Raw genomic sequence first — 20,597 nt, 5'->3', positions numbered from 1 at the left:
CCACTTCTTGCCTCCCCCACCTGACAAGTTTCTCATCACCATTCAAGGCTCAACTCCAGCACCAGCCATCGCCTCCTCCAAGTTTCCATGGCACAGCCCCCCCTCTACAGCCAGCTGTCCTAATACTCTCTACATGTCTGCCTTCCCTACTGGGCTCTTGGGCTCTCTGGAGGAAGGGACCCTGTTGCTATTGCCTTTGTGTCCCCAGGGCCGAGCAGAAAGCCTGACCTAGATAATGTAGAATTCAGTAAATGTCTCCTGAATGTGTGGAAGGAAGTTACAGCTAAAACATTACAAAAATGTAAGATTTTATATCACAGCTTGTTCTGACAGTTACCAAATAAAGGGGTCAAGGACATTAAAATGTTTCACAAAATGAAAGCAAGTTTCCATCTGCATACTAGTTTCACAAGTTAGTCAGAAGTCACTAAACAAACATAAAGGAAAAGCAACAGGCGGGCAGGGTCATTCATTCATTCACTGGACTGATATTACTGAGTACTTACTGTGTGCTTTCTAAGCACTAGGGATAAAGCAGTGGACAAATCAGACAACTACCTGTTTTCATAAAGCTACATCCTAGTGGGAGAGACAGAAAATAAACAGGCAAATCAATAGAATAGTTTCAAACCAGATACTAGGAAGAAAATTAAACAACATAATGAGAAAGAATTACTAAGGGAAGAAAGAGGGTGGTCAAGGAAGGCATTGTGTAAAGTGAGACATCTGACCAGAAGAAGAACCAGAAGGAGCCAGCTGTGCAAAGATCCGGGAGACAACGCCAATCACTGGACACAGCAAGTGCAAAGGTCCTGAGGTAAACAGAACGTTCAAGGCAAGTAAGGTGGGTGGGACAGGAGAACGGTGCTCTGGGTTGGGGGAGTGGTGGGGGGTTGGAGGGGTGGGTTGGTGGGGTGGGGTGGGCAGGGCCCGCTCTGGCGTTGCTGGGCACTGAGTGTGCAATGACAAGGCATTGGAGCAGCGTTAGTATGGGGGACTATGGGCGAATGGGGAGGGGGTTCCTGCCACACTCAAACCAGCAAGGAGCAGTATGCCGCCCAATTTTTCACAAATGTGCACTGGGCTCCTGCCCAGGCGCTTTCACACACATTCATATAGCCTGACAACAACACTGTCCCAAAGGGCAGACATTTCTCCCACTTTGCTGAGGGGAAAACCGAGAAACATCAAGTGTCAGTGCCTTTGCTAAGGTCGCAGGAACCAAATCCCAGGCTTCTGAGCATCCCGGAGCAGGTGTGCTGCTGTGTGCCAAACAATCGGGGGGGGGGCCCCCACAGACCCTACGGTAGGTCTGCCAAGGCCAGACTAGGGAGCGGGCCCTCAGCTTTGGGGTGCTGACAGCCGGTAGGGAGGGGTGACTGCGGCAGCCCGGGGGACGAGGGGCTGCGGCCGGGGTCACCAGCACCCCGCAGACCCCGGTCGGCCCCACAGAACCCGGTCCTCCAGCCCCGCGCTCCCCCTTCCCCGTGGATCCCGGCCGCGCGGCCCTCCCGCCGTCCCTCCCCAGCGAGGCTCGGCCCGAGAGTCCCCGCTGGGCCTAACCCGCCCGCCGGGCTCACCTCGCCTCCCCGCCGCCGCGCCAAGAGGAGAGGGCAGGCGGGCGGACTGGCGGCGCTGCGCGCTGGCGGCTCGCGGCTCCGCTGCCCGGGGCTCGGCCGGTCGCCCCGCCCCGCTCTGCTCCGCTCCGCCCCGCCGCCGTCGCCGCTGCCGCCGCCGCCGCCGCCGCCGCCGCCGCAGTGGGTGTGAGGGGCGCCGGAGCGCTTAGATCCCTTCCGGTCTGGCTCTCTTCTCCTCCGCCGCCGCCGCCGCAGCGGCGCTCGGCCTGACCGACCCGCGCGCCGACCAATCGGCGCGCGGTAAGTCGGACTGGTGCAGCCAATCGCGCGCGGGGTGGTGGGGACGAACTACTGCCGGGCGGCTCGGGCGGGGCGGCCGGCGGAGCCAGGGCCCTCAGTGACTGGTGAGCGGCGCTCGAAGGTAGCGCAGCAGACCGGATCCGCGCCTTATTGACGCAGGCACTGTTCGGCGAGCTAGCTGAGCTCGTTGCCCCCACAGGGGCCCACGGCGCGGCGGCCGAACACGGAGCCGGGAGACGGTGGAGAGGGCGGGCTGGCGGGACCGAAAGCCGGGCCACAGGGCTGCAGGTGCAGACTGGCAGCGGCGAGTCGGCCTGGAGGGAGACGGAGCCGGTCCATTTGGGGGAAACCCGGGGTGAGGGTGAGGGCGAGGGCCAGCCAGGGCGAGGGAAGCTGGGGCCTTGGCGTCCAGGACCGGGAGGCGGAGGCGGCGAGGGAGTGGGGACGAGAGGAGAGGACCTTGGATTCCTCTGCTCACCATGAACGAGTTTGTAGGGGTGCTCCCAGAAGTCGGGGACGGAGATGCGAGGAGGTGGCCATGTGCAGACAAGTATCCTCGGCAGGTCAGCGACAGGGCAGGAGAGGACAGGCTGGTGCTCCTGGGGCAGAGTTCAAGCTTCTGTCTCAGAGGAGAATGGCAGAGTCGTAAATGGAGGGAAGGGAATGCAGTGCTGAGGGCCCCTAGGACCTGGGGTTTGTTGACACTGACCTTTTTTTTTTTCCCCTTATCCTGATCACTTCATTTATTTATTTTTTAAACATCTTTATTGGAGTATAATTGCTTTACAATGTTGTGTTAGTTTCTGCTGTATAACAAAGTGAATGGAATCTTTAAAAAAATGGTTCTGATGAACCTAGGGGCAGGACAGGATTAAACACGCAGACGTAGAGAATGGACTTGAGGACATGGGGAGGAGGAAGGGTAAGCTGGGACGAAGAGAAAGAGTAGCATTGACATATAGACACTGACCTTCTTTTGAGGCATCTCCCACAGCCCTCTAGCCTCTGGATCTGGTTCCAGCATGTCTGGAGTCATGTGAAATGATGGGAGAGGTGGTGTCGGATCTGTTTGGATGAGCAAGGCTGGAAGTGAGGCAAGGAGGCTGGACACAGTGGGGAAAAGCTCAGAGGTCCGTGGATGGGGTGAGGGGAATTGGACTTTGCGGATGGGGAGACTGGTGGACTGTGAAGGAGGAACAGCCCTCACAGGGTGGCCAGGACCACAGGGTGGCCAGGGCAGGGGCCAAACTTGGGGGAAGGAGCAGGACTCTGCAGAGGGGGGAGGTTAAGGGGCTGAGGGGCATGGAGCAGGGTGGCAGAACTGGGGGAAGCTGGCAAGCCTGTGACCCATGGCCAGGCTGGGGGCACCAGGACCTCAGAAGAGAGGTAGAGTAGAGGAAGGGATCCAGGTGCAGTGTCCCCCTTAGGCCACCCCTACCTTGGCTACCAGAACAAGTTTTCTAAAACTGAGTGTGGCCCATCCCTGCTTGAAATTGTAACTCCTGAGTGTTGCCTGATTGAGGAGGGCCCACCTGATAGGCTCCTGCCCACACTCAACCTTACTGCCACCTGCCCCAGGTGCACAACAGAAAACAGGGAGCAAAAATTACCACCATCAAGGATTATGGGAAACCGTCGGAGCTGTGGTTTTACGATGGAGCACTCATGGGTGCTTCTTCTCAGATTAGGAAGGAGCACCCATTCTCACACACAATCCAGCCCTGACTTTGCAGCACTCATCCCATGGAAAGTGAGTACCAAAAATCATTGTACACACATACAAACCTATATACATTTCCTGCTGAGTTTTCTGAAAGGATTCTGCTTTTTTCTGGCTTATGAAGTACAGGGAACATTTATGGACATAGAGCTGAGGTTACAGGGTGGGGGCCAGGGAGCTGGTCTGTGCTTGGAAGAGTGCACAGGATTCCGGTTGAGGCCAACAAGAGAGAAGATCCTGTCACAAGTGTGGTGAGAACTGCAGGGGTGGGGGAAGGGGGAACACATGAGCACTGACAGCTGATCTAGCCTGCCAGGTGGAGAGGAGCAGTTGAAGAAGGCCTCCTGGACAGGAGGAAGCCCCAGCTGAGGCTGGAAAGCCAGCAGGAATGTTCTGGGCCAGTGCTTTAGGCAGAAAGCGCACTCAGACCCAGAGATTCAGAAGTGAGGACATGCATGCTATATTCAGGAAACCACATATCACCTAGTCTTGCTGGAGATGGAGAAGGGCGACTGGAGAGTTTTGAGGGCTTTGAGGTGCATGGACTGGCACAGCTGACCGGAGGCCCATCGGCTGGCTTCAGCTCACTGATATGCTTTGTTTAACCCTGAGAGTTGTTTGTTTCTTTGTTTTTTAAGTTTTTTAGTTGCCAACATTTAAAAATTGGGAGCTTTCACCTTGGAAACACTCAATTGTTGGTTTCTCTTGAATAGTTAAAGCTCTGGCAACATGGGGCCCAGATTCGCATAGTAGTCAGCTGGAACTGAGTGGCAGCTGCCCCTTTAGGTGAGACCCCTAGTTCACCACAGTCTCCACAACTCCCTATTATCCACATCTGCCTGCAACTTCACTCACCCCTTACCTAATAGCCCTTGGGGCATCGCAGGGTGGAGACCTGGCTGTGGAGGTAAAGGGCAGCTGTTGTGGAGTATTAAGAAAGGAAGTGAGCAGAGTGATTAGATGTTTATTTTGGAAAGATCACTAGGGCACATGAAGTTTCAGGGATGAGGGGCTTAAGACCACAAGACCAATTAGGGAGCTATTGCAAAGGTCCCTGTAAGAGAAGATGAGGTCTGGTCTGGGGCCAAGGCAGCAGGTGTCAAAAGGAAGGATCTGATTTTAAAACTGTTTCAAGACTTTAGGCAAATTCAAATTAAATTACAACCCACTATCACTACACACCCCACTAGGATGGCTGTATGAAAAAAGACAATAGCAAGTGTTGATGGTGATGTGGAGCAAATGGAACTCCCAGACACTGCTGGTGGAAAAGCAAAATGGTTTCTCCACTTTGGAAACAGTTTGATAGTTTCAGATAACATTAAACACATAGCTGTCATACCACCCAGCAATCCCATTCCTCGATATATACCCTAGAGAAATAAAAGCATGTTCACACAAAGAGCTTACGTGAATGTTCATACCAGCCTTACTCAAAACAGTTAAAAACTAGAAACAACCCATGTGTCCATAATTCAGTGAATGGAAAGACAAACTGTGGTACATCCATGCAGTAGGATATTACCTGACACAGAAAGGACTGGCCTGGTGGCGAGTGCACAGCACAGCATGGATAAGTATTAAAAACATGGTAAGTGAAAGAAGCCAAACATAAAAACTATACGTGATTCCATTTATATGACCTTCTGGAAAAAAAAGAGTCACATCAGTGGTTGTCAAAGCTCAAGTGTGGGGAGGGGAATGACTCCCAGGGGCCATGAGTGAATTTTTGGGGATGATGGGCATACTCTGTTGTATTTTAATTATGGTGGTCCTCATATGACTATATATGTGTCAAAACTCAGAATTGTGCACCTAAGAAAGGATGACTTTTAATGTGTGTAAATTATACAAAACAAACTTGATGTAAAGGAAAAAAAAAAACTGTTCAAGAGGTAGAATTGTCAGGTCTTACAGGTAGGATGTAGGGGTGAGAGAGGAGGAGTAGTCAGAGAGAAAAACCTGGCTTGGTTCTTGGCTGGGGACTTCTGCCCTTGGCCTGCTCATGCTTCTGCCAAGCCTCATTAGAGCATTTCTGGCTGCCCTTCCCTGCCCTTGATGCTGCTGCTGGCAGACACTGCCCACCTCCCCATCCCATGTGGGCCTCTTCACCTGGGTTCCAGTCAGGCTCTCCACTTAGTTGTGCTCCTCTGGGCAAGGGATTAGGCTCAGAGAGCCTCAGTTCAATGGGGAAGTGGTGAACCCAACCTGATGCGAGGACTCAAGGAGCAAAGTACCAAACGCGGGGTGCCGACCTTACACACAGGGTATGTGAGTGTTCTCATTCTGGCTGCTTTTGGCCCCCTCCCTCGACTTTGCCTGCTCTCCCCACAGTCCATTAACCCCTCCTCTCTCTTCTCCCCAGCCCTTACCAGGACCAGAGATGTGCCAAAGGATTCAAGTTAGGACTGTTTTAGTTGTGTGTTATAGAAAGCCACATTGCACTTAAACCAATGGGGACAATTTGGGGGAGTTTCCTGCACTGTTGCACCTGAGGGAGAGCGGGGGTAGAGCTGGCTTCAGTACTGCAGGCTTGAGAGCCAGGCTGAGGCCTTGAAAGCCAGAGGCAAGCTCTCTACCCATCCCATTCCTCTGTGTCAGCTTCCTTCTCTCCATGTCACCTTCTGCTCTTCCACCACCCAAGGGGAGTGACCCTCTGTCTCAAGTCAAGTTTGAAAACCCCCATGGGAGGACTCTGATGGCTCCCCCTTGCAGGGCTCCCACCCTTTGCTGGTCAGTCAGGCTCATGTGAGGACGTGGCAGGCGAAAGGGCAGAAAACAGCTGGGAAAGACAGAAGTCTGGGTTTTATTCTCTGGTAATAAGAAACAGGGTGTCTTATATACACTACCAAATGTAAAATAGATAGCTAGTGGGAAGCAGCCACATAGCACAGGGAGATCAGCTCGTGCTTTGTGACCACCTAGAGGGGTGGGATAGGGAAGGTGGGAGGGAGACACAAGAGGGAGGGGATATGGGGATATATGTATACATACAGCTGATTCACTTTGTTATACAGCAGCAACTAACACAACAATGTAAAGCAATTATACTCCAATAAAGGTGTTAAAGAAAAAAAAGCATGTCTGAGCTGGGGGCACAGCTGAAGGCATGGGAGCTGTATGAAAATGGGGTTGATCCATGACTGTATGACTGAATGCAGTGACCCTCAGCCCTCCTCTTCCAGGTTTCTCCCAGAGCACCAGCCATTGGACCCTTGCTCAAAGGCAAGGGACTGGAAAGCTCTTCTCTGGGAGTCTGACCAGCCCTGAAGCCTAAAGTAAAGGCTTGACCTCCATCCCCCCACAAGCCCCCTTCCAGATTGACCGGCAGTGAATCTTGGCATCAAAATAAGCCCCACTGTGTGCTCAGGACTTTCCACCTACCTTGAATCTGACTGGACAGCCCAAGGTCACATGGCAAAGAAAATTAAGACAATCAAACAGAAAACTGCATCTTGAAAGAAACAGAGACTATGTAGAGAAGAAAATTCCAAAGGAAAAAAAAAATCATTGCAGGCTTCAAAGAGTATGAAAAAATATTGCATCCTAGTAACAAGAACCACCATTAAAAAATTCAGCACACAAGTTATGTCTTGCTCTCTCAGCTGAGATGGCCTAGAAGCAATGACATCCCAGGAGTGAAAACACAGCCAGAGCCCAGGTCTTGTTTTCTAATGCCATTCACAAATAAAGGAAACCAGGGGTCCTTGGAGCAATGGCTGATTCTAGGGCAGGGGCAGGGAATATACAAGATGAGCCTAGCACAAGTTGTAGTGCAAGAAAGGGAAGTGCTTACAAAGTACACACACAAACGAGGGGTCATGTCACAAGAGCCAACTGAAAGAGCTCCCAATAGCCATAGCTGGAACAATTCAAACAACAAAATAACATAGCACTGGGTTATGACTCAAAGTGTAAAATAAATATCCATGAGTTTCATAGTAACAGAAATAAATGATGTAACAAAAAGATGGAGAACAGACAAATCTGTACTGAGTTCCAAATAATTTATGTGGATACTCCCCTCACGGAGGTGAAGCATAACTCCCTACTCTTTAAGTGTGGGATAGGCATGATGGCTTCCTTCCAAAAAATTCAGTATGGAAAGGGGGGAAAAATAGAGTACCCGACAAACACTACCTCAGTCAAGGGTCACCTGACATAACAGTGATAAAACATGTTGATAGTATGTACCCTTGATATGAAGTGATGAGAATGGCATTTTACTTCTGGGGTCTTCCTCCCCAAAACACAGAGCGCCAGTCTAACCACAAGAATAGCACCAGGCAAATCCAAATGTAGGACATTCTATCAATACAAAATACCCAGCAACAGTCCTCAAAACTGTCAAGGTGGGCTTCCCTGGTGGCGCAGTGGTTGAGAGTCCGCCTGCCGATGCAGGGGACACGGGTTCGTGCCCCGGTTCGGGAAGATCCCACATGCCGCGGAGCGGCTGGGCCCGTGAGCCATGGCCGCTGAGCCTGCGCATCCGGAGCCTGTGCTCCGCAACGGGAGAGGCCACAACAGTGAGAGGCCCACGTACCGCAAAAAAAAAAAAAAAAAAAAAACTGTCAAGGTCATCAAAAACAAGGAAAGTCTGAGAAACTGGCACAGCCAAAAGGAGCCCAAGGAGACATGTGATGTCCTTGAATAGGAAAGGGGAATTAGATACAAATTAAGAAGATATGAATAAATTATGGGCTTTAGTTAATTTAAAATATTATATATATATATATTCAGAGCCAAAAAAAGAGTTCTTGGGAATTAAATCATTTGGCAGAAATGGAAAATCTTGGTAGTAGACAGGTTGGGAGAGAAAATTGAAGAAATCTCCCAATGAGTAGAGAAAAAAGATAAGATGGACAATAGAAAGGATAAGAAATTACAGGCCATTCCAGCAGCTTCACCTCTGCAGTCCAATGCTCTACCCCTGAGCTATAACCCTCAGCAGCTTCACCTCTGAATAACGGAGAGACTAGAGAAACAAAAAGAAATCCATAAAAAAGTAACTCAAGAAAACATCCCAGACTTGAAGATCATGAGTAACCAGACTGAAATCAACACTAAATGAAAAGAGATCCAAGGCACCTTTGTTGTGATATTTCAGAACACAGGGAACAAAAAGAAGGAAATAAAGAGGTCACTGACAAAGGCACACCAGAGTGACTTTGGACTCCTCAACTGCAATACTGGGAACAAGGTAAGGGAGCATTACCTTTATGATTCTGAAAGAAACATTTTTATCTGACCTAGAATTCTATAATTAGCCAAACCCTCAATCAAGTGTGAGTCATAAAGTCATTTCCAGACATGCAAGGTCTCAAAACATTTATCTCCCAGCATCTTTACTCAAGAAGTATGTGCTCCACCAAAACAAAAAAGGACTCAGAAGAAGGAAGACACAGAGACAGGAAGCAAGAGACATGAGAGATGAGGAGAGAATCCCCTGGAGGATGGTGAAAGGTGATCCCAAGGTGACAGCTCTGCAGCAGCTGTGGAGGGCAACTGAGCCACACTGCAGCAGTGTGACCTGGCACATAGACTGTCATCACCAAGACCCCCCTTCCATCAGTCCATCTTCTTAACCTGAGGACAGAAAGCCCAGGAGAACTTGGCCCAGATTCTCATCAGTACTTGGCTTGTCTTGACCATGTGCTGATGAGGGTCTCTCCCCTCAGGCTCTGATGAGGACACGCATATAACTCACAGAAGTTTCCAGCTTTTCCCTGAGAGCGGGAGGTAGACCACGATGGGCTCAGATATAGAAAGGACAGAGCAGCCCACTCTCACTGACCGGACTTCTGCTGCATGTCCAGCTCCTGGTCTACACTTCAGTCTTGCCAGGCACCTGACTGTGGAGAGCCCAGTGTTTTCCAAGACTCACTTGTGACCTTGCTCGTGAGTTCCCCAGAAAGGGCCTTGTCACCTCCCAGAGAAGCGGAGGTCAGACCATGACCGAAGACTGCTCCACTCACCTCCTCCTGGAGCCTCTGCCCAGCGGGGACAGTGCTGCCCACTCCTTGCATGAATGGTGTGTGCTTGCCCTCCGATTTCAAGACTAGGCAGTATTATTGTTTGAGTATTATTGTATGGGGTAGATACACAGGTAGAACTATAAAGAAAAGCAAGGGAACAATGAGCACAGAAGTCAGGATGGTCATCACCTCTCAGGTGTTAAGGATGAAATACATTTTTCTGGTCCTTGTTCAGATAAAAATGTTCTGGCTAGTTTGTAGTCTCCTAACCTGAAGTTGTATTGGTCATTGTTTGGTCAGGAAGACAGAAACCAGAGCAGGCATTTCCAACAAGACTTACACACTTGTTAATTTGTGAGAAGGGCAGGAGGAAGGTCAGAGAATGCCATCACAGCCCCTTGGGTTCCTGCCAACTCTCCAGAATTAGGATTTTGGAGGATCCACAGGAAAGCTCTGCTGGTGGCCACCACAGCCTGGAGCACTGAGTGATGGGTGAGTTGTAGGGAGCCCCACCATAGAGGATATTTTGGGGCCAAGGGCCACAACAGGACCTCCTGTCTGCCTCTGCCAGCACAGAAATAAGTTATATGAATGAGTGATATGAATTTCTCATTGAATAATATAATTTCTAAACTGTCTTTCAAATCTCCCAGAAGTGTCTCTCACTGGTGGAATTTAACCTGGAAATGTAGTTCCCAGGTTTCCAACCCCTGTGATACAGAGTAGAGCATAGAATAGGATGAAAAAGGTCACTGAATAGCCCACAGGTAATCCAGAACAAAGATCTGATGGGATTCTAGAGCTACACATACCAATTAGTTGCCATGAAGACACCACTCGAGCTGTCTGGGATAGCACTTTCATAGGGAGCCAAACTCCAACTCTACAAGAATTCTGTCTCTGGCTTTCTATCTTCCTGCCTGATTCTATTAATAAAATTGGTGACTTTATAGGCTTACTGGGGGAAAAAAGTACAAATTTGAGTTTCACCTCTGTATGCTTCATTCAGGCTCTGGGCAACCCCCTCCAACAGCTATTCAGTGGATTCTCATTCCAAAGTCCCAAATCTCCTGCATTTTGTTCCATTCTGTTAAAATAGTGCTCATTTTCATCCTAGAAGCACATAGGTCACGGGTGTGGCTACCAACAAACAGGGCTGCCCCCACGAGACACTGCTGAGTTTGTTTTGAGGAGCCCTCAAAAGCATGCGAAAAGAATGAGAATAACAAAAATCCACACGCACAAGACAAAAAAATTGTACTGTATTTATTGTCTTAAAATTGCATAGTACTTTGATTGTGCATGCTTTTAAATAGAGGGCAAGTTAGCCCTCTTGAAACTACTCTCTTGCATGGGATTTTTCAGGCTGTTTTACTATGGGCAGGAGCAGGGACCAAAATACTGCCTGATCTTAAAAAGAACCATGATCAGAGAGAAGTTGTCGGAGAGATTTAGATGAGAAGACACTGATGAAGGGAGTTGAGATTTGACAGGACTTATAAGAGGCATAGGAAGATGGTGGGAGGGGGCTTCCCTGAAGTCAGGGGACAGGACTCAGGAGCAGCCAAGAGAGGATGGGAAAGGAGAAAGGAGTCCAGAGGGGCAATGCCTGGTGCTCAAATCTGAGATGAATGCTCCCTGCCAGGACACTGGGTGCACTGGGTAGCCTGAGGGTATGGTCTGGGCGTTACCTTGGCTACAGAAAGCCACATACTAGAAAAATAACTTAAAAGCTATACAATTGTCATTATAAATATTTTGTCTTTAAAACTAACTAGTGTTGGTTAAAAAAGGTTCACAGTTACTCTGAAGAGAGCTGTATCTCTATTGCACGGTATTGGAAAAGTCCACTCAGATCCCATGTGTAAACAATGATTCCCTTCTCCTCTGGCAACTTCAGGACACAGAGAAACACTATCTGCTGTAAGCAAAGCACTTGGGTACAAGGCACGTCAAAGCTGTCAAGCTCTACTGGAATCTACTCAGAACACGCAGAATGCCAGCTTTTCTTCCCACTTGATGTCACTGGGAAAGGTCTTAAATCAGATTAAAGGTGGTGATGGTCTTCTCACACTCTTGTTCTCATTCCACGGTTACAGACTTGGCCAGATTTCTGGGGAAGTCAACCTAAAATGACAGAAAGTAGCTGCTCAGGACCCCACAAGTCTCAGCAACACACTGTGTTTATAAAGCCTACTCTCAGAGTACTTGACGACAAGGAGACAGGTGTTCCTGGGCACCTCCAACCATGAGCTCCTTGAGACCTGCATCTTGGAAGCAGTTCCTTATTCCAGAAACTTCACTGAACTGTACAATGTTTAGTTTATGCAATAAATATTTATGGGGCACCTGTGTCACGCAGTGTTAACACTATTAAAAGGATATGATTCATGCTATTAAAAACAGCTAGCTCAATTTGTACTGTTAAAAATTCACTTTTCTTGGAAGTAGATGCACTAAATTATTGGTTAAGGGTGGGGACTGGGAAGGAAATGTGACTGAGGATGGTTGATAAAGTAGCCTTCAACTTTATCTACAGGGTCTTATTTCATTTACAATAACATTAAAAAAGGGAAGAAACAAAAATGACAAAATGTTGGCAAATGTCAATGCTGGATGGTATATATACCATCGGATGTTTGTTATATTGTTTTTGGTATTGATATATATTTTTTAAAGCTTCTCAAAATTGTAGTAAAACTATTTCTTTGCACACATACTTTCTGGTGAGATCATAAACTGGTTCTTTTCTGGAACAGAAATCGACAATATAGGAGTTCCAAAATGTTGAATGATTTGCTAGACTGAGGATAAATCTTCTAATGTGGGAGGAAGATGTATATACAAAGATAATTCACTGCAATTGTTATTTATGCAGATATTCCAAAAAATTAGAAACAGTTTAAATAATAGAAGACCGGTTAAGTAATTGTTAAAATCTGTGTTGTAAGACTGCAGTGGAATATTGTGCAATGATCAAGTGTTGCTTACAAGTTCAAGATGTGAGAAAATATTTGTAATATGTTAAAAAGGAAGTTATAAAAGTTCATCCTTGATATTATCTCAAAAAAATCTTTAAAAATGCACAGGCACAAGGAAAAGACTGGAATAAAATATTAAATTTGCTAATTAACATTGCCTCTGGGTGAGAAGCTTATGGTTTAATATGGCCTTCATACATCTTGCAGTTCCCATCTTGTTTTCAGGGGGTATAAGTTACTTTAAAAACAGTTATTTTAAATGTAAATATTTCTCTTATGAATTTTTATGCCAAATAAGTATTTAAGAACCAAATGGAACTCTGGGTTATGTCTCTCCCCTTTGCTGGGTGATGTGCAATTTTTAGACGTACGTCATATCCTCGGAGTACAGCCAGGTGGAAGGAGAGGAGCTGTAGTGGAATCACACTCAGGATGCCCTGCAGGCAGTCCACGGTGTGGGGCAGCTCGATTGTTTTATATGCAAACTTGGAACTTTCAGTGTCGTCCTTGGAGCACAGTATGATTGGGCGACCCTAAGACAGAGAAATGTGATCACAAGATGCAGATCATCTCTGAAAGAAGCAATCCCTCACACACAGCAGAGTTTCTGAGATAAACATATTGCAATCATAACAGTGATCTTTTGCTTTTGCTGGAGTTATGGATGAGGTGATGTATCCGATTTGTGTAAAGGACAAAGAGTTTGGAGGCTTTTTTGGTGAGGTTCGTATTCTTCCCTGGTAGGGGGTCACCTCCTGCTGCGTTCATGCAGCACCCATTTGTGAGTGGCTCCAATGTGCTTTGCAAAGAGCAGGAGCTCTTACCCCTTACTCCAGGGGCTCATAGTCAAGTGGTAAGAAAACAAAAATGTAAATAAGCAAACCGATAAATAACAATGAATTTCAGATAAAAGCCACCTGGGCGGTAAAACCCCGTAACATGCTTGGGAGACAGTGGTGAGGTCCAAGGAGCTCTCTAAAAAGGAGACATTTGTATTGAGACCTGAATGATGAGAGGCCAACTCCCCGAAGAAGTGTGGGAAGAATGTTCGGGGCAGAGAGAGCAGCCTGTGTTCTACAAGTTCTAGCGAATTATTGAAACTGAGGGGGTGGTGGGAATTCCTGAATTTGGATCCAGTTGGTCAGAAGTGTGGGTGGTCTAGGAAACCCAAAGATTGTAGCTAGTGGCTGAAGTGAGGGCGGTCTTGTGGAGGACAGTGTCCTTCACCTGTGAAATCTGACTAACTCTGGGTGGCCAATATCAGAACTATCCCCAGGGCTCTCCACCAGACCTCCTCTGGTCTCCATGCCTGGGATCCAGGACCCCTCTGGGCAATCTGGATCACTGGGCCTCACCTAAGAGCTTCTGTGGGCATGGCCGCAGGCTGGCCAGTCCCTTTCTGAATGTGCACCACACATGAGGGGCCCCAGGAGAGAGTGTGTGCTCATGCCTACTCCCCAGCAGGAACACCCATAGCTGGTGCCGGCAGACGGTGGGTGAGGCGGGCATGTGTGGAAGAGAACAGGAGGCATGTGTGGCAGAGAGCCCTCACCTGGCGGGCTGTGACCTGTTGCAGGGCATTCTGGCATTTGGCAAAGCAAGGATCCTTCATGATGACCATGATGACGGGCATCTGCTTGTCAATCAGCGCCAGGGGTCCGTGCTTCAGCTCCCCAGCTAGGATGCCTTCTGAGTGCATGTAGGTTATCTCTTTAATTTTCTGGGGAAACATGAGGTGGGATCATTGTCACACTGGGAAGACAGGGAGCAGATCAGCCAGAGGGGAGAAAGGGGAGGCGGGAAGGAATGATTCCAGGAAGCAGGGAGCTGAGGGCCAAGAGGCAGATGGACACATGGAGCAGTCAACAGCACTGAGGGCAGCCGAAAAGGCCAGGGCCAGGGGAGAGGGCTGGCTGCTGTCCAGAGCATGCACAAAGCCCAGCACACAGCCTGTGAACCCAGACCAGCTCTGGGACACAGTCACCCGCCTTGGATGGACAAGTCAGTGTCAATCTAGCTTTCCCCCTTCCCCTCTGTAGCCAGCCACATGGCCTCCCTAACAGTTATAATTTGTAATGATGGCATTTTATTCTACACCTTCATTCAATTATCTGATTAATCACTCCCCCAATTCTAGATCATTAATAACTTCCAAAGGGTTGCTCCAACTTAACTATCAAGCAAAATCACACACACACTGGGGTGTTAATGGAGTTTTCCCCCTATGTTTAGAGAGACACATTTTTTTTCAGTTACCATTAAACCCATGTCATTGAACTGGTGAGAGTGTTGAAGAAAACATTTCTCAACTCCCTAGAACTATTTATTTGGGTCAGGGAAACATTGTCAGGAGTGTGGCTCCATCCTGGATGCCGCAGACGGCTGAAGTGCTGGTACCCAAGTCACCACAGAGGGGCCACTGACTTGTGCCAGCAGCAGCGTAAAAGCTTCTTTCTTTCCCCCAAGACTAACTTGGAGACACAGCTGAATACTCATCTTTCACCAGCACACTCAGGAGCTGCAGCTGAGCACCCCACACCAGATGGCAGAGGCACGGGGCTGGGGCGCCAAAAGTGTGCCCCACCGAGGCATTGCCTCTATTACCCCTGAGAAGCAGTGTGCCTGGCCTCTCACTTCCTTTGACAGGGGTCAGAATATCCACTGGAAGGATGTGGGAGTTGAATCTCACTGCAGTCAGGCAATTCATGGCTTGTACCCCACACCCACTCCCCACTTCCTGTAATACTGTGAATGTTTCCCACAACTGGCATCGTTCTTCCAAATGGGGGTGGTGGTGGGGAGCAGCCACTTGTTCCCACGGGGAGAGAAGGGCAGCCAAGCTGAGTTATAGATGATACCCATGTGTGGGTACCAAATGCTGCCTCACCCTCCCCTCCCCTAGCACAATGCCCTGCCCTCCTTCCTGCTGGTTTCTCGGGGTGTCTCCTGTGACAGTCTCCCATTTACCTTGCTTGTTGATCCATAAACAGCAGGTGGATAGTGAGTAAAGGGCAAGCACTAGGCTCGGGTCCCTGGACATCACTTCCCACCCTCTCAGTAGCCCTGTGGTCCTGGCATCTTACCCCTACTCCAACGGCTTTCTCTCAAGCCGGTATGGATCTTTATAGCTGCAGTGGGCAAAACAGCCAATCACTGATATAAAAAATACAGGAATTTCAATGCTCATTCCTGAAGGATCCCAGCTCCCCTTGGAAGTTTGAGGAGTAAGAGGGACACTCTACAGAGACCCAACCCTGCAACTCTGGTCTGCCCAAATCCTCCCATGCAGACTGCTTGTGGCAGTGGAAAAAAGCAAAGTCCAAATGGACCTGATTTCGAATCTTAGGCTGATCACTTCCACTATGTAATTTTGAGCAAGATGAGTTTTTTGGAGGCTCAGTTTGCTCCTGGGTAAAATGTAAACAATAACTGCCAGCCTCTCAGAAGATACTCATGAGGTAAGAATGAGCTATTCCAGATGGAGCCTGGTGCAGGTTGACACCTCAGGGGCTCTCATAAGGTTGCCCTGCCCCCTTTGTTTTCAGGAGATCAGGAGCCCTCATCTCCGTGTGGCCAGAGCTAGAATACCTGGTCAGTGAGCGAAACCCTCCCCTCCCCTAGCACAATGCTCTGCCCTCCTTCCTGCTGGTTTCTTGGGGTGTCTCCCATGCCTGCCATCATGCAGGGGCCAGTGGAGGTGGGGGTTGGTCAGAGGGGGCTCACCAAGGCTCCTTCCAGGCACGTGGCATAGTTATAGCCCCGCCCCATGACCAGGAGCGACCTCTGTGTGTAGAGCTCCAGGGCCAGGTCGTGGATCTTCTCATCCAGTGACAACACTTCCTTGATCAGCTCTAAGTGAAGCACATAGCAGAGGGGGAGAGCCAGTCACACCAATTATAAAACAAGATTCACAAAGAAAAGTCATGGTGTATAAGACAAGGTTTTAGAACTCACATCACTTACACACTTGCCTTCCTTGTATTAGTTTCAAAGGACTTTAAATGTAGATTATGGGAAATAGCTTGTGTTATCGGCCAGGATTTTATTGTGATGGTGATTCGTATTTGTGTTTATACTTTCCTGAGCACATAAGTAAGTAGGGAAGTGTTATTTCTAGCTCCATTTTACAGGCAAGGCAACAGAGGTTCAGAGAGGCTAAATCCCCAGCTGACCAGCCACACAGCTGACACTCCATACTAATGCCCCTCATCTGGGCCACATGCCATGTCTGGAAACAAAGCCAGTGTAGGTTGGACCAGCACTTCTCAAATTTTTTGGTCTCAGGACTCCCTTACGCTCTTAACATTTACTGTGAATTTCTAAAAACCTTTATTTTTGTGGGTTATAGCTATCAATATTTACCAGAATAGAAGCTGAGAAAATTAAAGATACTTATTCATTCATTTAAAAATAATAATAAACCCATGAAATGAAAAAAATCAGTGAGAAGAGTGGCACTATTTTACATTTTTGCAAATCTTTAATGCCTGACTTTTTCATAAAAGACAGATTCTCCTATCTGCTTCCCCATTCAATCTGTTGTGATATGTTTTTTGGTTGAAGTACAGGAAGAAAATCTGGCCTCACAGAGATTTGTAGTTGGAGAAAGAAGGCATATTTAAACAACTTTTTCAAATAATTGTGAATGTTCTTTGATAGTACACCAAACTTAAGAAGTGACAATTTCTTAAAAGGGTAGGTGCAAATGTGGAATCTGAGATCATATCAACAAACTTTTCCTACCTTGTTACATTAAAATGTATTTGTCTATCTTGCACTTACCTAAATGGGTCTTTTACATGTGCATAATTTTATAACACTGCATTGGCCATTTGCAAAATATTGGTTCACTGAGTTACCCAAATCTTCTAAAAATGGACACATTTCATTATAAAATATTTTTTTAAAAAGTCATATTTGTTAAAATCACTGTGATCTCATCAGAGATGTTTCTGAGTATTGGGAGGAGGTCAAACTCGAGCTGACAGCTACAAGTATTCCAGATCATGTTTCGGTTGAAAGCTCGAAGGTTATCATTAGCAACAAAAACTGTTATCAGGGGCTTCCCTGGTGGCGCAGTGGTTGAGAGTCCGCCTGCCGATGCAGGGGACACAGGTTTGTGCCCCGGTCTGGGAAGATCCCACATGCCGCGGAGCAGCTGGGCCTGTGAACCATGGCCGCTGAGCCTGCGCGTCCGGAGCCTGTGCTCCGCAACGAAAAAAAAAAACAAAAAAAAACCCCCAAAAAACTGTTATCAGTTGTTTTTCTCAAAGTGTCAGGATAACTTGGTTCACTTTTGAGAAAATGTCTGCCAAGTACCAACTCAGCTTGTTAATCAATCATAGGGCGTTTTTCTCTGGAACAACCTCAGGGTGCTGCATACCTTCCATTTGTCACGTAGAATATTAAAAAGTGTTGCAGTTTAATAAGACTAATGCATTTTACCATATCATCAAAGACATTCCTAAGTGAAGCTATGTGCATTTCTGTCACGGGAATAGTGTGATGCCTCTGCCTTGAAATGTGCTAAAGTGCCAGCGGCGGCCATCATTGCCTTTGCAGATGTTCACACAGAGAGAAAGGCAAAAGCATCTTATTCACTATAAATAACATATTACTAAGAAAATAGTTTTGACTGAAAGGGACCCCAGGACCTTTGGGTTTACATCTTGGTAACTGTCTAGCAGAATAGAGTCCTGTTTTTGCAGGATTATTATCTGGCTTAAAGTTAAGAAAGTTTTTCTTGTCAATAAATTTTCAGCATGTTGTCTTGGTCAGATTCAGACCCCTAGAGCTTGTATGGTTACATGGTGGCTTTCCCTCACTGCCTTCTCTGAGGTTTGCCCTTGGTTCCAGAATAAAGTCTGGTGAGACTGTGAAGGAGCAGTTTGGGCCAGGAAGAGGTGTGAGGCCATTCACTCCTTCTTATGTATTTCCTGAGCAACTACTGAATGTCTGCCCTGGCTGGACACCTGGCATCCAGCAGTGACTCTGACAGACACGGTTGTGTGCTCACTGAGCAGACACGGTTGGGGAAGACAAGCCAATTCACAGGAGGACAGGTAATTTCAGATCATGGTATGTGCTATAAAGAAAAGAAATGGGCTAATGTTTTTTAGAGAGATGGGCAGGGGATTAGTGCCCCTATTAGGGTGGCCAGGGAGGGTCCCGGAGGTGACATTTGAGCTGAGACTTGGGTAATGGGAGGCGTCAGTCATATGAAGAGCTGGAGGAAGAGGGTTTTGGTAGAGGAAAGAGCCAGTGCAAAAGCCCTGTGGTGGAAAGAGCTTGGCATTGCTGAGGATCAGAAGGTCAGTGAGGCAGCTCAGGGAGGGGGAGGGAGCTCGATGAGGTCAGAGGCACAGGGGCCCAGAGTGCAGGGCTCCGTGGCCTGGTGACAAGTGCGGACTTTAATCTTGGCCCAGTGGGGGCTGCTTCAGGGATTCAGTGGTAAGTAAAAGTTTTGAGGAGAAGGGAATGATTAACAGCATTGTTTATGGGAGAGAGTCAAGTAAGAGAGCAGCCAGGAACAGTCCACAGGATTTGATAATGAGCAGTTTAGCTCTGGAACATACCAGGTAAAGATCTCAGGCCATGGATGATCTCTCGCCTTCTGTTTTGTAGTGAAATGCGGTCTTCGGACATCATCAAACCAAACATCACCAGGGAGATGAACTGACTGGTGTAAGCCTGAGGACAAAACAGTGGTGCTAGCAGAGCCGGGGTGATGTACATGTGGTGACCACTCAAGACGAGACAGATTCCTGGGCTCCCCTCTTGGCCCCCTGTCCACCCACCCAGCAGAGGCCCTCCTGCGGGTGCCCACATGGCTCCTTCTACCTTGGTGCTGGCCACGCCGATCTCCGGTCCTGCATTGATGTGGACTCCGCAGTCAGTCTCTCGGGAGATGGAGCTGCCCACAGTGTTGGTGACACCCACGGTCAGGGCCCGGCGGTCCTTACAGTAGCGCAGTGCCAGGAGGGTGTCTGCGGTTTCACCTGCCACACAGGTCCTTCTTTTCAGCTCACAGGTATGTGGGCTCTGCCAGCCTTAACCCCGAGCCCCCAACTCATTTACTTCTGGCCCTTAGGCAGAAATTGATGTCCAGACACAGTTGGTGTGTGCTCAGAAAGGAAAATGCATGCTCAACAATTTTTCTGGTTGATTCTTTTTTTTTTTTTTAATGTAAGATGCTCTTTATTCAAGGGCTATGAATACCAAAAACACAGTTAGCACTTAGATCTTGAAAAAGGAGAGTTCTTTAGGTTTAAAAGTAAATAGGAAAATAAAACATTCATAGGGATTTGAATTTGAAGGTTGAAATTAATTTATCACTTCTCATTTTACCACTCAGTGTGAAGTGCATGTTCTAGGGGATGTTAAGACCTTTCTCATGAAAGTTGGTAAACTGTTCAACTGGATGGGGCCTCCATGTGGGGACCCTGACAGCACAGACATATGGGAGTCACTCGATCACTTGGGTGTTTAGTAATGCAATTAATGTGGTTCATTGTGATCATTTATGTAACTAGAAGATGAAAGCTGATTAGTAAGTGGAACTAATTTGGAAGGAATTTATTAAAAGTTTGTTCATGATTAAGTGTTGAATAGAACATTTAAGTTCTACAATTGATGTTTTCATGAAAAATATGTGAGATTATTTTTTCTAAAAATGGTTCAAGATTCTCTTGTCCCAGCTCTTCTCTAATCTAATTTCTCTTGAATATTAAGACAGAGTGGTTTATAAATACTTCTCCACTTTCTCACTTCCCATTTCCTATTCAACACACTACAGCCTGGCCTTGTGCCCTGGTTGATTCTCAGATTCACGATTTTGCTACTATTTATGTGGCGAGTGCTTGCTCATCCACTGTCTCACTGAACTCTCATGACAACTCTGTAGGGGGCATCATCCCCATTTTCCCTTGAGGATGAGGTACTCAGAGATGGAGCAAATCAATGCCTCACTCACTCAAGGCCAAGTAGCTGTGGGTGATAGTGTGGGCCTGGCTCCCAGTGCCCTTTCTCGGACTCTAAACTGCCT

At 47.7% G+C, this 20,597-nt stretch overlaps 2 protein-coding genes across 5 annotated transcripts in view; both read right to left on the bottom strand.

Annotated features, from left to right (window-relative positions):
- MAPK9 (mitogen-activated protein kinase 9) overlaps positions 1–1,688 on the bottom strand; it is a 58,437-nt gene extending 56,749 nt beyond the window's left edge. For 3 of the 4 annotated variants that reach the window (XM_082649831.1, XM_082649829.1, XM_082649832.1), the window contains exons 1-2: positions 1,581–1,688; positions 507–579 (exon numbers count right to left, since the gene is read on the bottom strand). The gene's annotated coding sequence lies outside the window, so the exon portion shown is untranslated. The remainder of the gene's footprint in view (positions 1–506; positions 580–1,580) is intronic. The other variant, XM_082649830.1, reaches the window with a different exon arrangement.
- A 9,135-nt stretch (positions 1,689–10,823) lies between these two features.
- Positions 10,824–20,597, bottom strand: part of GFPT2 (glutamine-fructose-6-phosphate transaminase 2) — a 45,515-nt gene continuing 35,741 nt past the window's right edge. The window contains exons 14-19 of the mRNA XM_082650035.1: positions 19,394–19,551; positions 19,129–19,243; positions 16,277–16,404; positions 14,106–14,273; positions 12,925–13,086; positions 10,824–11,699 (exon numbers count right to left, since the gene is read on the bottom strand). Coding sequence (XP_082506161.1) covers positions 11,655–11,699; positions 12,925–13,086; positions 14,106–14,273; positions 16,277–16,404; positions 19,129–19,243; positions 19,394–19,551 — 776 coding nt within the window. The 3' untranslated portion in view covers positions 10,824–11,654. The remainder of the gene's footprint in view (positions 11,700–12,924; positions 13,087–14,105; positions 14,274–16,276; positions 16,405–19,128; positions 19,244–19,393; positions 19,552–20,597) is intronic.

The sequence above is a fragment of the Grampus griseus genome (genome assembly GCF_964374135.1).
Source record: "Grampus griseus genome assembly, chromosome: 3".
NCBI classification, from domain to species: Eukaryota; Metazoa; Chordata; class Mammalia; order Artiodactyla; family Delphinidae; genus Grampus; species Grampus griseus.
This window is presented reverse-complemented; position numbering and strand designations above follow the sequence as displayed.